This window comes from Pinus tabuliformis, chromosome 8 (genome assembly GCF_031772625.1).
Source record: "Pinus tabuliformis cultivar Carrire ecotype Pingquan chromosome 8, CPIR1, whole genome shotgun sequence".
Taxonomy (NCBI): domain Eukaryota; kingdom Viridiplantae; phylum Streptophyta; class Pinopsida; order Pinales; family Pinaceae; genus Pinus; species Pinus tabuliformis.
In genome coordinates, this window is record NC_142294.1 from 1638054210 (window position 1) to 1638071106 (window position 16897).

Here is a 16897-nt window from a genome sequence, read left to right on the forward strand (position 1 = left end):
TGAGAGGTGAGTTAGTAATTTCTATATAATTGCAACTAAAAGAAATATAACTTCTATCTTAACAAAAAATATGAAATAATGAATTGGTTGCAAATTGGTACCTATTTTATAAAAAAACAAAAATCCTAATTTCTATATTTGAAAAAATTATAAATGGAGAAATTTAAACAGATAACTAGTTAGTGATTTCTATATAATGACAAATTGCAAAAAAAAAAATAACTTCTCTCTTAAAAATAATTATAAAATAGTAAATTCTTTGCAAATTGGTAACTCTTATTAAAAAAATAAAAATCATAACTTCTATATTGGAAAAAATTATAAACTGACAAATTTAAGTGTTAAATGGATAACTCCTATAAAAAAAAATAGAAAAAAGATAAATCAATATTAGAAAAAATTATAAATCATATAAAATGGTAAACTTTCAAATCCATAACTTTTATACAAAAAAAAAAAAAACAGTAACTTCTATATTACAAAAAATTATAAAATGGAAAAATTCATTATTATAAAAGATATAAAATAGTAAGCTTACAAATCCACAAATAGAAAAACAGTAACTTCTATATTACAAAAAATTATAAAATGGTAAAATTGAGTTTACAATGGATAAGGCTTATGAAAGAAAAACATAGAAAAATAAATCCAATATTAAAAAAAAATTAAGTATTTGTAATATGTATAATGGCGATTTTTTCGGTATTAAATTTTATAAGATAAGATCGAATTTTTTCTATATCAAAGCGAATTCGATTTCGTAAATCTTCTTCCCGTTGTGCCACTTGACCTTTCATTTCCTCCCTTTCGTTGATGGGTTACATATGTAGTGTTAGAGGTGTTGGTCCTCCACAGCGGCAGGAATAGAGCAGCATTTTTTCCGTATTGAATTTTATAAGATAAGATCGAATTTTTTCCGTATCAAAGCGAATTCGATTTCGTAAATCTTCTTCCCGTTGTGCCACTTGACCTTTCATTTCCTCCCGTTCGTTGATGGGTTACATATGTAGTGTTAGAGGTGTTGGTCCTCCACAGCGGCAGGAATAGAGCAGCATCGGCCCGATCCTTCTGTGCCAGAGCTTAATATGGAAGAATTGAAGGCTCGTTCGGCACATTTACCTGTGTGTATTGTCACAAAGGCATCACAACTTCCGCGTGCATTTCTTCAACCTTCTCCTGAAACGAAACTTGTGATCGGCTTCGATTGTGAGGGTGTTCAACTATCTCAACATGGTCGCCTTTGTCTCATGCAGCTTGCACTTGAGGATGTTGTGTATCTGGTTGATGCAGTTGAGGGTGGAAACTTACTAATGGAGGCCTGCAAATCTGCTCTAGAATCTGTTCATGTTACAAAAGTCGTTCATGATTGCAAACGTGACAGTGAGGCATTGTATTTCCAGCATGGGATCAAATTAAATAATGTATTTGACACCCAGATTGCATATTCACTTATTTTGCAACAAGAAGGCAGAAAGAGGCCTCCTGATAATAAGCACATATCTTTGGTTGACCTTTTAAATGAGTATTGCGGTGTGAAGTTTCCTGAGAAGGAACTGGTGCGGAGTCAACTCAAAGAAGATCCAAATCTTTGGAAGCAGAGACCCTTAACACGTCTGATGCAAAAGTCAGCTGCGGATGATGTTCGCTATCTCTTTTACATTTATAAAAAAATGTTTGGAAAATTCGAACCTCTTTCTCGATGGCGACTTGCTGTGAGAGGATCAATGTATTGCCGCTGTTTCTGTGTCAATAATAATAATAATCATCTCAATGAATGGCCACCACTTCCTCCTGTACCAGATGATCTAATAAACGGAGGTCATACTCCTGAAGAAGAAATTCTACAAGTTATAGATGTTCCTGGTGACAGCATGAAACACGTTATAGGAAAGCAAGGAGCATCAATTAAAGTAATTAGAAATTCTTGCGAGGCTGAAATTTTCCTTAGAGGTAAACCGGGCGGTTCACCGACGAAGGCATGCATTATTGGAGCTCGGAATGATGTGAATTTAGCAGCAGAATTCATCCGGAGAAAGACGGATTGATGTTACTTTTTAGCACTTGTATCTTTCTTAGCAACACGCATATGCCAGGAATTGTAGAAGTCATGGTTGCAATAGTTAAGCGTTCAGGCCAGCGCTGAAGACTTATTTGTAGCAGATTCCTCTGAATTGCTTATTGTCGATTTAGACTGATTTAGCAATATATGGATTGGTCCTACTGATTTTGAAGCCTGGCCTGTAATATACTTTTGTATTGTCAAGAACTTTAGGATTGTGATAATTTCTGTTATGATAATTTTTTTTTGGTTTACCATCTGTTTTATGTTTCGTGGCTTATTAGCTTATGGAGCTTGTATTTTTATGACATGGATATCATTGCAATTTTTTTATGATATAGGTATCATTGCCCGCCTAGGAAGGGGATTTTATATCTTTGGGGCTCAATTTTCTTAGCTGGCAAAGCTTGTTTAGGTCAGGGATCCAACAACCAGGGATAATTTAGAATTTAAATCTCTGTTTCCACTTTTAAAGTGGACAGGAATATCTCTATCTTGCAGGTGTTTGGAGATTAGGAGCTGACTATTAATGGGAAGAATTACAAAAATTAGGTTATTAACTTGGGTTTGTTAGAAATTTCTCATTAGTTGAAATATATTTTTAAACAATTTCAACATATCACTTTCACTCACTTATGCATTTGGGGAATTAAATTTTGTTGTTGGTTTATTGTTAAATTTTCTGAAACTGGAAAATGTGACTTTTTTGGACATGTAAAAGGCCATTATAAGGTTTTGTTTTTTTATTTAGATCAATTTTTTGTTAGGCTTTGTGTTAATAATTATGCACATAGTAATAACATGTGTGATTTATTTTGGAAAACTTCAACCATTGAGGCACCATCTAATAGTAAATCAATTATTAGTAAATCAATTATTATACTTCACTTAAACATAGCCAAGCCATTAGAATGGAGAATTTCCAAGTCCTTTAAACACTTTAACTACGTGTGATCCACTGGCCTCAAGTTTATAGTTTAATTACTAAACCTGGATGCTCCTCTTCTCTAACATCTAGGTTGGGGTAAGTTTACTTAACAGTGGCCCCCTTTAAACTTGACTAAACACACGTGCAACTCTTCCCTATCACCTATGTGAACCAACATCTTGATATGAATTTCGTCTACATTGACTTTGATCTTTTTCTTGGCATTTTCTGGTTGAACTAATGATCTCATGTCATTTCTAGGCGAGTCCTTTTTGACTTAAGAAAACACTACATTGCTTTCTTCACCACTAGCACTTTCTCGTTTTTGGCTCTTGATTTGGCTTTGATAATGCTGGTTAATAATTAAATTGATGGATGACAAAGCCCAATTGGGGAAAAGAGGGACAACAATAGGTATCTTATCTTATGGATTAAAAGAAATCAATACCCTTAATGTTCTATTTGACAATTCTCCTCATCCTTTACAATTTTCCTATCATACACCTTTCTCGCATGCTTCTTTATTGTTATTGTATCTACCTTCGTAAGAATTTTCACTTCACAACTACATATATTGCATCTAACCATTAGTGATCTCTCATTCTCATTTTTGGAAGTAGTGGTTCAATATATGCAAATTTTGAGACCCATCCTACTTGGAAGTTTCATCCTATGTTTCATTAGTCTCTTTTTTTTTTCCTTGAATGGATTGGGTGCTTTTCCAAGGAAGAGTCTTTGACATATTCATTATCAATTTATTATGAAAATGCATTTATCTCACTTTTACCACTTGATGAATCTATTCTCTCATATTTATTTGGATATAGATTTATTCTCACAAGAGTTGACATCTCTTTCAATGATAAGTTGTTCAAAAGAGATGGAAGCATAAAATGAATGAGGATCCTTGGATTGAGGTTTATAATACATCCCTTTCTCTTGATGTTTTTTTTTTGTTTTTTTGTTTTTCCATAATGAGTGTTTGCCATGTCATTCACAATTGAAATTTCAAATCAATCTATAAACTAAAAGAAAAATGTACATGAGAAAAATATAATAAAATTAAAACAATTCTTACCAAATATAATATATATATACATATCCTATTATATATATATATATATATATATATATATATATATATATATATTTAATGAAATCAATTTATCTAAGAAAATACACAACAAAAAAGGAAAGCTCAGGAAAAATTACGAATGCTATATTATATGACAAAGAATTAGAAAGGTTAATCGAAGTTACGTTGCCACATTCATTCACATATCATTATGCACCACAATATCAATTTCTTTAGCCAAAAATCATGTGTAAATTAAAATTCTATGTGATCAAAGAAAGAGACAAATTTAGGATATACACATGCATCATTTACCTTTCAACATTCTCAATGGGCATTGAATAGTTTAGATATATTTGCCATGAAGATTCAACATATTTATTTCTTTGTGACAAGACATAAATATTATAATAAGTTGAAAATGTGTCTCATAAAGTACAATGTCATGAATATTAACCAAACATTATGTGATGCTTTAACAATAAGAAGCACGAGGTTTTGGCATTGGGCTTTAGTTTTATGACCATAGTGATAATTGTTGTGCAATACTTAATGCTTCAAAATATGATAATTGTTGTGCAATACTTAATGCTTTGAAATATAACACAATATGTGAGAATTCCTATTAATGATATTTCAAAGTTTTTATTCAATTACAACCTTTCAAATTTACATAGCTATTTCCATATATCCTCTTGATTCCTCTCATCTAACATATCATCAAAGTTTTCCAAAGGAGCTTGATACAACATAAGAAAATACAAGGTATTGTAGGTATAAACCTTACAAAACTAATCCCCTACAAACCAAAATTTACATTCCATCTTATAAACAAAAAAATCATTTTTGCGATTGGACTTGCTCTCGTTGAGCAAGTTCATTGAAGTATGGACACTTGCAACTTATGTTGCACTTGTGCTAGCAGAGTCATTTAAATTATTTTCCAAATTGTAGACTTGTACCTTGATTTTTTCTATCTACCTTCTGATGCACCCATCTCATCATCTTGCCTCTCTGTTTTGGTCTCCACCTTTTCCACTTTGTCCATAACATGGGAGATTGACTCCCTATTGTCAATATGTTTTGATTGAGTGTGATGAGGTCCAGATGAAGAGATTCAAACCTCTGTAGTAGTTGAGTTAATTAAACTTCATGTGGAAAACCCATGTCAAAAAACTCGTTGCTACAATTTATTGCTACTTGAAAGCCTTAGGGGAGGACTTTGCCTACCATCCCATGACTACACACAAGAAAAATATTGAGCTCCCAAAACCATCAAGCCACATGGATGTGAATTGATTAACCCCTGCTCGATATCCCTAATCAACCTTTTTGCAATCCTTAACAACCTTCACTAGAAATATTTGTAGGTTCTTCTGACTTTTTCCACAGACTCTATGGGTCATAACCACCTCCAACAACAGATCAGGATTAAGAAATGCAATTTCCTCCAACCGGAGTTTAACCCTTCATTGACTTGCTTGAATGGATATTGTCTTAGTCAAGGATGTACCTGTTGTCACACGGGGGAAATGACCCAAGAATATGCCAACTTAGATACCAACATTTTCTTAGCATACACCTTTATGGCTTGCTTCTTTATCATATCTAACTTCATAAGAATTTTCACTTCATTGCTACATTTGCAACTACATATATTGCATCTAACTATTAGTGAACCCTCATTCTCATTTTTGGAAGTAGTGGTTCAATATATGCAAATTTTAAGACCCATCCTACTTGGGAGTTTCATCCTATGTCCTATTCCAGTCTCTTTTTCTTTTTTCCTTGAATGGATTGTGTGCTTTTCCAAGGAAGAGTCTTTGACATAGTCATTGTCAATTTGTGGTGAAAATGCATTTATCTCACTTTGACCACTTGATGAATCTATTCTCTCATATTTATCTGGATATAGATTTATTCTCACAAGAGTTGACATCTCTTTCAATGATAGGTTGTTCAAAAGAGTTGGAAGCATAAAGTGAATGAGGGTCCTTGGATTGAGGTTTATAATACATCCCTTTCTCTTGATTTTTTTTTTGTTTTGTTTATTTTCCACAATGAGTGTTTGACATCTCATCCACAACTGAAATTTCAAATCAATCTATAAATTAAAAGAAAAACCTACATGAGAAAAATATAATAAAACTAGAACAATTCCTACTAGGAAAATACAAACCGAAAAAGGAAACCTTAAGAAAAATTATAAATGCTACATTATGACAAAGAATTAGAAAGTTTAACTAGAAGTTACATTGCCATAGTCATTTACATATCATTATGCACCACAATATCAATTTATTTAGCCAAACATCATGTGTAAATTAAAATTCTATGTAATCAAAGAAAGAGACACATTTAGGATATACACATGCATCATTTACCTCTCAACATTCTCAATGGGAATTGAATAGTTTAACACCTCAAAAAAACATTAGATATATAAATTGCCATGAACATTCAACATATTTATTTCTTTGTGACAAGAAATAAATATCACAATAATTTGAAAATGTGTCTCATAAAGGACAATGTCATGAAGGTTAACCAAACATTATATGATGCTTTAACAATAAGAAGCACAAGGTTTTGGTACTGGACTATAGTTTTATGTCAATAGTGATAATTGTCGTGCAATACTTAATGTTTAAAAATAGAAAACAAAATGTGAGAGCACTCCTATCAATGATATTTCAATTTTTTTTTCAATTGCGACATTTCAAAACCATCAACAAGATTATTTCAAGATTGTAATTACCGGATATAGCTATTCATGAGTACTTAAACTATTTCAACATGTTTTTCAATAGGAATGAGTATCTATATAAGTTTGCAACTTTCCACCTCGAACACAAAATTTCCATCAAGTTTACATAACTATTTCCATAGATCCTCCTGAGTCCTCTCATCTAACATATCATCAAAGTTTTCCAAAGGATCTCAATACAACCTAAGAAAATATAGTGTGTTTTAGGTATACACCTTACAAAACTGACCCCCTACAAGACAAAATTTACATTCCATCTTATAAACAAAAAAAAACAATTTTGCGATTGGACTTGCTCTGGTTGAGCATGTTCATTCAAGTATGGACACTTTTCAACTTATGATGCACTTGTGCTAGTAGAGTCATTTAAATTATTTTCCAAACTGTAGACTTGTACCTTGAGTTCTTCTATTTACCTTCTGATGCATCCATATCATCATCTTGCCTCTCTGTTTTGGTCTCCACCTTTTCCACTTTGTCCATCACATGGGAGATTGACTCCCTATTGTCAACATGTTTCGATTGAGTGTGATGAGGTCCAGATGAAGAGATTCAAGCCTCTATAGTAGTTGAGTTAACTAAAATTCATGTGGAAAACTCATGTTAACAAACTCATTGCTAACCGTTACTACCACTTTAAAGCCTTAGGGGAGGTCTTTGCCTATCAGCCCATGACTTCACACAAGAAAACTACTAAGCTCCCAAAACCATCAAGCCACAGGGATTTGAATTGATTAACCCCTGCTTGATATCCCCAATCAACCTTTTTGCAATCCTCAATAACCTTCATAGAGAAGAATTGTAGGTTCTTATGACTTTTTCCACATATTCTATCTGTCCTAACCACCTCCAACAAGAGATCAGGATTAAGAAATCCCATTTCCTCCAATGAGAGTTTAACCCTTCATTGAATTGCTTGAATGGATATATTCTTCGTTAGGGATGCACCTGCTGGTACACGGGGGAAGTGACCCAAGGTTCAAGAATATTCCAACTTAGATACCAACATTTTCAATGTCTGCAAGTAGACGACATATCACTTTAAGCATGTTGATGGGTTTTTAGAACCTTTGAAGGTCCATCAAGGAGACAGGGTAAATTGATTCAACTATGGATTAAAGTAACCCAAACCAAACCGATGTAGTTTCCATAGGTCAGAGACAAACCCATTAGACAAAAATACATTCATAAACCCTTAAGGAATGCATTAATATATTCCCAACATCTACAATAGGTATTGGTCACACATGATAATATATGGCTTATCTAGAATCATAAAGATTCGATAGGCCTTAATCGCATATGCACATAACTAACTCCAACATAAAACAGTAAAAGGAATAGAGCTCACTCGTTTATGCAGTGACACAGTTATTTTACCACATGAAAGTATTTACACATACACTTTCTAGGGACATTGCACAGACTCCATAACTCATTCATTAATTCTACCATTGACATAAAACATTTAAACAATAAAATCATAAATCTAGAACAAAACTCCTAGATTGCTCATATTTATATTCAACGTAAAAAAGGAACCATATGTTCGATTGCAAGGACTGAGAATATGATCACTCATATCATGCTAATTGGCCAATGCCATTACAACAGATAAAGTGGGTACTAACAATAGATTGAAATAATACTAGTGTAACAACCACACCCAACTTACCCCATTGGGTGGCTGCTACTATTAATGCAACTCCTCTTGTATTGTTAGAAGAATGAGATAATAATAATTTTTTTTTTCTCTTATATTAATTTTACTTATTAACCCCCCTTCAACGGCTTTAATTTATTCACTTAAGCTTATGGTTCCCCATTTGCACCTGAGCGTCAGACTCAAATCTTCATCACTTCACTTTATTTACTTATGAGCGATTTTGCCATATATATATTTCTTTTGTTTATGGAGTCCTTACTAAGGTCTCAACAACCACTATTATATATATAATGTTATTATACATATATACCTCTAATCCCATACATATATATTTTTATAACTTTTACAGATTTTTCTATTGATAGGCATCATGGATGTGGTGGCCCCCACACCACACGTGCACCCCTAACGTCACTAATAAACAACCACGTTGCAAAAATGTAGCAATAAAGACTCAATTTAAGTTTAGCCTTAGTCAAATTGAGTAAATCAAATTTCCGCATCAGTAGGACAACTTGGAGGTAGTTAAATTGTGTGACATGGCTCTTGTCACTCAGTTAGCTTAGTAAATTCGAGTTAGAGGGCTTGGAGTTCAGTTATGCATGTGTGATTACTAAATTTTAGTAATCCAGTTAGTTATTTTCAGTTGTATTTTGTTAATTGACCTCTAATTATTGTTGGATTTAGTTGAAGGTTAGTTGTGCAGTGGCACAACAGTCTAACTCAGAGATCCGTTAGTTAATGTTGGACAATTGGTTGTGTCTGGATGGCTAGTGGTTGTGATTGTGTTGGAATTGATGTCAACCAATTTAGGATGGTGATTGAGAGTCCTAGAGTAATCCTATGGCAGCTTCATGATTTTGGTAGAGAATCATCATAATAGAAGGCTTATTGAAAAGCCATAAAATGATGACTATGGTGATGGGTAGTCCAAGCTCAGGTGGAATCCTATGGTAGCTGCAGGCTTCTGGTAGAGAATCATCACAATAGCATGCTTATTGGAAAATACATAAAATGACGACTATGGTGATTGGGAGTCGAGGAGGAATCCCATGGTTGTTGTAGTTCTCTATAGAGAATCATCATAGTAGTAGGCTTACTAGAGAAGCCATAAAATAATGACTATGGTGGTTGGGAGTTCAATATCCCATGAGAAAAGAATGATAGATAGCTTATATCCATTTTATAGTTTGAATATGGGCTCAAGGACTACATTAGACCTTCACCATTGGGAAGTGATCTGAAAGAGATTTCTAATAGTGTGTGGAAGTTTGAAAATGAACTCATGGATCAAAAGTCATGGTCTGCTGAAGTCAGGGTCTGGAAGTCCTAAGAAGGCTGAAATATCAAAGGTCAATAGAGTAGAAGGATGAATATTGGAGGTTAGAACATATCGGGATATTGAAAGCTGGAGGCCATCACAACATTGGAGGTTAGAGCATATCAGGATACCGGAAGCTGGAGGTCATCGGAACATCAGAGGTCGGAGTAGGCAAGTATCGGAATATCGGAAGGTTGAAGCCATATGAACCTCAGAACTTCTTAACACTTGAAGTTATGATATATTGAGTTGCCGATATTTTTAAAAGCGTCAAGGGATGTGTAGCAGAATTAACAAAGGATTTCGTTCCTAAACTAAGTCTTGTCGGGACCCCTTCTCTCTCCTCTGCTAGGACACATGGTGAAATTTGTTTGGCTCTGAGAGGCTACGGTGGAAATTGATGTCAGCATGACGTGGTAGTACGGTGGACATGTGGTAGCTTGTTTTAGCATTTTTGATGGTTCAAATTGGCATATCAGAGTGACACATGTCACCACTTAGGAGGTGCCACGTGGAGAGATGATCAAAGCATGACGTCATCCCGGAGGTCATCATATCGGAGGTTGAGGACCTTGTAACTCATGTGTAAATGGTATTTGAAAAAGTTACGATAAAAGGGGGCTCCGATATTATCTAGAATATGGTCGTGTGGAGATAAAAGGAACTAAGGGCTAAGTAGAGGGAGCTAAAACACAACTAGGACTTTGCAAAAGTTATGATATGCAGGGGCTCCGATATAACCCGGTCTTATGAGAAAGAAAATGTTTAAGGAGTTAAGCGTCAAGGGGTTAAAGGTATCGAGTGGTATGTGATATCATAACGTTTCATTTGTATGAGTTACGATATGTTGGGGCTCTGATATAACAATACAAATAATTAAAAGAATGGATGGGTTGATAGCTAGAGATTAAATGTGATTCATCGAAATTGGTTTATGGAGTCAACAAGATCCGCAGAGAACACTTAGACAAGGCAATGAGAACAACGATTCACAGAGAAGAAATTAATAGATGTAGAAGGAAATTGTCTACTTCCTGTGCATGTCTTGTAGATTTAAATGAGGAATAAAGTGGCCATTCCTGAGTACTTTCAATCTTTATGGAGAAATGAATAAGTGGAGAAGTCACAATAGTGTGTTTAGGACAGTTGAGATTAAATTATCAGTATGGAGGATGACACAAGGAGTCAGTGAAGAAATCGAGAGCCCATTCTTATGTTTAAATTCCATGATAGAGTTCATCCAGTAGACACAACAACAACAGGAGGAGCCATACTGAGATACATTCAGAAAATATGGAAACAGGCAGTAGAGACAACATTGTCTAGTGTGCATCAGAGGAACAAAACCATCGATTTCCTTCGAACAATGTGGGGTGGAGGGTGTATTGTTGATGTGTTGAGCAACGAGAGCAGAGAGAGTGTTGTGAGACAAACAACGAGAGCAGAGTTGAAGGGTGCGTAGCAAAGAGCTTGTGTGAGAGAAGGCAAAGTGTTGATAATATGTTGTTGTGAGCAGAGGGAAAAGTGCAACTATATGAGACTAAGGGAGTTTGTGTAATGATAGTGGACCGAGAGCATAAGTTGTTTTTGCAATCAACCTGATTGGTATTTTCCATAATCTTATATGGCTCTATTTTCAGTTTGAAAATTGTATGAAATAGTAGAATTGTGGCAAGAGGTGAGTATGAAATGGATCAGGTAATCCTGGACATTTTTTCGGATGCGAATGTGTTACCAAAGCAGACGTGGGAACGCATGGGTAGGCCTACATTACAACAGTCTCTTATTCAATTACGGATGGAAAACCAACAAAAGATCTTACCCATGGGAAGGTTGCAAGGGGTAACAGTGGATATTGAAGGTGCAAGCACACAGACGAACTTTTAGGTAATAAAGATTGTGGATAGCAACCCTTACCTTGCATTGCTAGGAATAGATCGGGCCACTGATATGAATTGAGTCATCAACCTGAAGAAGCGGCACATGATATTTGATAAAAAGTCTCTACGTGTAGTAGTTCCGCTAGATCCAGCTGAAGGAGCGCGTTACAATGAACCAGTTTGCGACGATGATAGCGACGATGAGATGGATTTCATTTACCAGATAACGATGCAAGACCAGGATTGGGTAAACCCAATAGCAAATGGGAGAATCTCATGGGAGCGTGACAGTTCCTATACTTCAGATTCAAATGAAGAAATAGAATGATGGCAGAACCGGTTGCACGAAGTACCAATGTTGAATTGCAACATGATGATTAGATCACTGTAGTGCGTGACGATTGAAGCCAACAAACTACCAACATATGATGGGGTAAAAATATTGGATGAATCCTTAGACAACTTTGAAAGTGCAGTACTGGAACAACAGTAGTGCGGTGCACTAGACTGGGTGTTGCGTGCGACACTCGCAGGATGGGGGCATACAGATCAGAAGACTATGGGGAACTAGCGTGAATGTAGAAGATGGATGTGCTTACGGTGTGGAAGTCCCTAGTGTCGAACACGAGATGGGCAGCCAAGACAAGGCAGTTTTTGATGGGTGCAGATGTGTGTTGTGCAAGCATACCCTAGATGAAGGATCGAAAATCAGAACCCAATGCAGGAAACACGACACAGGCCACAAAAATTCCACGTTAGAGCCTTCAAAAAGCTATGTGGAATCATGAATAGAGTTTACCAGACAGGATGAATTGACTGGGACTTGCGCATACCAGTGGTCCAGTGGGCCTATAGGGCCATAAGCAAAAACTGGAGCACGGAAATTACCCCAACACCTATGAGATGAAATGAAACCAGGAAAGCATAGGAGAATCACCAGACTAAAACTCTGGTAGTTGGGACAGGACGCGAGGATCTGGGTATAGGAATTAGGCAGTTACAGGAAGCCATTTGGCAAGGGAGCTTGAAGCTTCGCGAAATCAATGAAGATTGGGCGTGACTGAGGAAGAAAAGCATGATATTGGACAAAGAAATCAAAAAATTGGAAACCGAAGTCGCGCAAGCGAGCTGCGATAAAGTAAACATGATGGGACCAAGTCTAGCTAGCCCTACTATTGCATTAGAAGGAGTTGCGACCCTACTACCATGGTTGCAACCACACTCTACTAAACAGGGGCGCATACCATGCAAAGAAGAACACAACACACTAACGGATGCAAGAGTGTTTGAAGGGTGCCTGTGGCTCGGGCTAGTAGGAAAATTGAGTCCTCGCACCAGGGGTGCGACCACCTGACTATCTGTAGGAAGCACAGTCTCAGCGCTCCAAGTAGTTGAAAGAGGGTGTGGGACTATAAATGAATTTGTAGGAGAGCTGCGTGGGAAGGAGGTTCCGCGCAGGGTTAGTATGTCACAAGGGTCGCGGTTGCGTGTAAGGGGCTACGGTGCTGTGCGGGTAGGCTGGAACGTGACTGTTGATGTCACTGTTCATGACAAGAGGTCCACTTTAAGGCAGAAAGGAGTGGGTAGCGGGTCATTAAGATAGAAATTAAGAGCTCGATTCGGGACGATCTGTTGCCAGAAAGGTATTAATGACCCAGAAGTGGAAGGAATGGTTGAATTCAAATTCAAATGTGACTATAAAAACCCTTGGGGTAGCTTTGAGGCAACACTTGGTTGTTTAATATTTGTGCTAGTACAGAGCATTGAACACCAAGCTACCTGGCCATCGGTGAGTACGTGACCGAGCGGATCTAGTATAGAAACGATGATGGCTGCAAGAACTAGAGTGAGATTCATGGAGCTTACCCCAGAGCCCCGTGTGACCTAGGAGGAGCCTGGAGAGGCGGAAACTGCACCAGAGGTTCCAAAGTCCCCACGCATGTTGTGACCACAAAAAGACAAGTAGACAAATGGGGCTAGTCCGGGTATCACCATGGAACCCATAATTTAGTAAATTGTCAATGGTAGAGAAGGGCAAAGCTGTCACCTTTGAAGCCAAGGAGGAGGAGGAAGATTTGCAAGCCCTGATCACTCAAATTGAAGCATAGGACAATGAGGAGGAAAATGCTTCCCAGGTACCTTCAGTGATAAATTTGCCCCACTACATCCCCCCGTGGAAAGAGACAACCAATATACTAAAGGACCTGGAGGCCACGAAGAGTGCGCTCCAAACCCCGATTCTTTCGGATGAAATAAGGTTTGATGGTCTGCCGCTGGGACGGGTACCGAATATAAAGTTCAAATACTGGGACCTCACGGACAGCGAGAAGTTCCCACAGTTGGCTACAGAGAAATTACTGCAGCAGAAATGGTTACGCAGTGTGGAGAAGGCTGGGTTACTCCATCTATAGTGGATACCCCACTACCACCACGCGCCCATCACAATTTTTGTTATCCGATAGCTATTGTGTCTAGTACATGATGGGTATCTTTGGCTGGAGGAGTCGATTCCCATCATGGTTGACTTAATTCACCAAATTTCTCGGCTGCCCATCAAAGGAAACAATCCCGTAGCCATAGCAGGAAAGAGCAACGGCTTGGGCCTCACAAAAGCTATGAAGGCCAAATATAAGCTAGAGAAGAGGAAAAGAGGGTATGTAATAGCAAGCATCAAGAACCAAGGGGTGCACATCACCACTCAGCTACTGGCCGGCAATCTCATGAGGAAATGTCGTGTAGACGAGGTGCTAGCATCTGTAATTGCGTTGGCAGTGCAGTGTGCAGAGGGGGTCCAGTTCAACTAGGCACAGTTTCTCTGCAATAAATTTTTGACAAATTGTAGGGAGGCCTAAGAGCAGGGTAAGACATTCCACTACGCGTGGTTGCTCTTATCCATCCTATTGGTTGCAGGGGAGCTACCAGAGTACAGCCAGTTTCCCACCACTAAGAGGAACCTACCTGAAGCCGCGAGGTACACCTCGCTCTGCGTGATGAAAGACGCAATGAGGGTTCACGAGATCAAGGGGTTTTGGGTGTTCATGGAGGTGAGCATCTGAACATGGATCAACCATAGGTCATGCTTGTCCCCAATAGTATACAACAAATTGCAAAGCGCGGCTGAATTCAAGGTAGATATGCATAATCTGTATATCCAGGCGCAAAATGATCTAGCCCGAACATGGGTGAATCTTTCGTTCATTGCAACGGATGATGCAATCTTCAATGTAATGGCAGCATGGTCTCTGGAGTGGCATGCTCCGAACTTGGGAAAACTAGAAAATATTGCAGCATAGTAGTGGAAGAAGGAAGCCATGTTGTGCATTACGAAGTTGGCAGAGAGAAAGTGTCAAGAACAGGAAGCGGCCACGCAGCGGAAGGCGGTTGAGGCAGCAGCGACAACGAAAATGGAACAAACCACAACTGCGACCACCGAATAGATCGAGGAAGACAGTGAAATGTCCACGGAGTAGGACATACAGGGGGAGGTTGAGATAGAGGAACGCATGGAACCTACACCAAAAGTGACCCAACTCAAGAGGCCGCGCGTCCAGGAGAAGCCCACCACGCGGAAAAAGAAAAAGGCAACGAAGACCTCTGAGGGAGACCTTCTTGACAGTGGTGAAGCAGTTCCCAATGTCACTAAGGATGCTCTTGAAGAATTAATGACGAAGTAGACAACTGTGTTGGGGGTGCTCAGAGCACAGTTGCAGGCGTTACAGGTGCGACACCCAGGAATGATGACACCGCACCTTGCAGAAGGTGCATCCGAAGCTGAATAGATGTTGCAAGCCCACACAGTGAACACCTTGGTGCTACCAGAAGGTGCAGTCCTAGCAAAAGCTGAGGGTGACATGAGGGGTTGGAGGTTGAATTTGGATGCCCTTCCTAGAGAAACCCTATACCAGCTGTAGGATGGGGTAACTGCGGAGCTTCGCGCCAAGGAGGGCCTCACCCTCCAAGTCTTGAGCAAGCACAAGTTAAATTTAGAACAGCTCAGCTTGCAGCACGCCATCTTGGTCGCACAAAACCAGGGATTAGAACAAGCCATGGAGGAGGCCTGTAGCAGCATACCAGAGTTGGCTGTGCCGACAACACTCCCCACCGCGGAAAAGATTCACCACTTAGCATCTGGAGTCCGCAAGACCCAGGAGGAGGCTGTGAAGGTTCAGTTGGAGCTGAACTTGCAGATCGTGGAGCTAAGGTTGGAGGTGCAGCCCTCTACACCCCCGGAAGTCATAGAGCAGTGCCACCGTGCCATTCAATTGGGGTTGGAAGTGATAGAGCGTGCTATACAGGACTGCACAGGATTGTTGGATCAGTCCCTCCTTACGCTCACTTCACTACAAGAATACCAAATGCTACAACAGTTAGAGACATAAGTGTGGGAGTTATAGCAGGCCTATGACAATGTCCGGGGGATCGCGTAGATGGTCGCCCTAACTCATTGATTGGCCAAGATGAGGGAGGCTCAGGCTCTGAAGGAATAGGTGGATGTCGCACGCCAGAAAGAAGTAGGGCTTAAAGCACACATCCAGCCTTGGTTCAAGGAAGTGCTCACGGTCACTGCCACGATTGAGGGGAAGCTAACCCAGATGTAGGATACATATGCGCTAAGGCAAGAGGGTGCCTTTGACAACAATGCATCAGAAAGTTGCGCACACTTGACACAGTAGACAACGGAAGAATATGTGGCTGATGTCCACGAAGCGCAGAAGTTGCTGGATGGCCTTCGCGCGAAGATCACTGCACCAGCTGAGTGACTCAGGATGAGTCACAATTATTGTGTTGGGGGCCTGTTAGGTAGCAGACACCCCCATAGTGGATTTTTGGGGCTTAAAGCCCAATTTTGGGTCAATGTAATGTAAATACCCCGCAAAATGTGGGCGCGAAGGGCAAGAGTCTAAGGTAGTCTGCCCTTAAAATATCGTAATTTAATATAGAATGTGTTGGCCTACCCATGGTCCACGAACCATGGGAATGTATAAAAAGAGCAAGGCTCTAGGGTAGAGAGGAGTTTGGACTCTTAATCTTAAGTATTATGGGTGTTTGAAGGAGAAATTCACTCTAAGTCTGTAAGTCCGAGTCGTGGTTGGTAGTAGTAAGAAAAGGCTATGTAGCTGTGTGTGCAGAGACCTGGTAGAGTACGTAGCTGTGCGTGTGGACCCCTGCAATTGAGTGCACAGGGTGGAGTGGGATTGTAA

At 38.7% G+C, this 16897-nt stretch overlaps 1 protein-coding gene across 1 annotated transcript; it reads left to right on the forward strand.

Annotated features, from left to right (window-relative positions):
• Positions 1 to 1085: 1085 nt before the first annotated feature.
• Positions 1086 to 2269, forward strand: LOC149242421 (uncharacterized). The gene has a single exon (XM_089367681.1). The coding sequence runs from the start codon at positions 1086 to 1088 to the stop codon at positions 2043 to 2045; it is 960 nt and encodes a 319-aa protein (XP_089223807.1). The 3' UTR covers positions 2046 to 2269.
• Positions 2270 to 16897: the final 14628 nt, after the last annotated feature.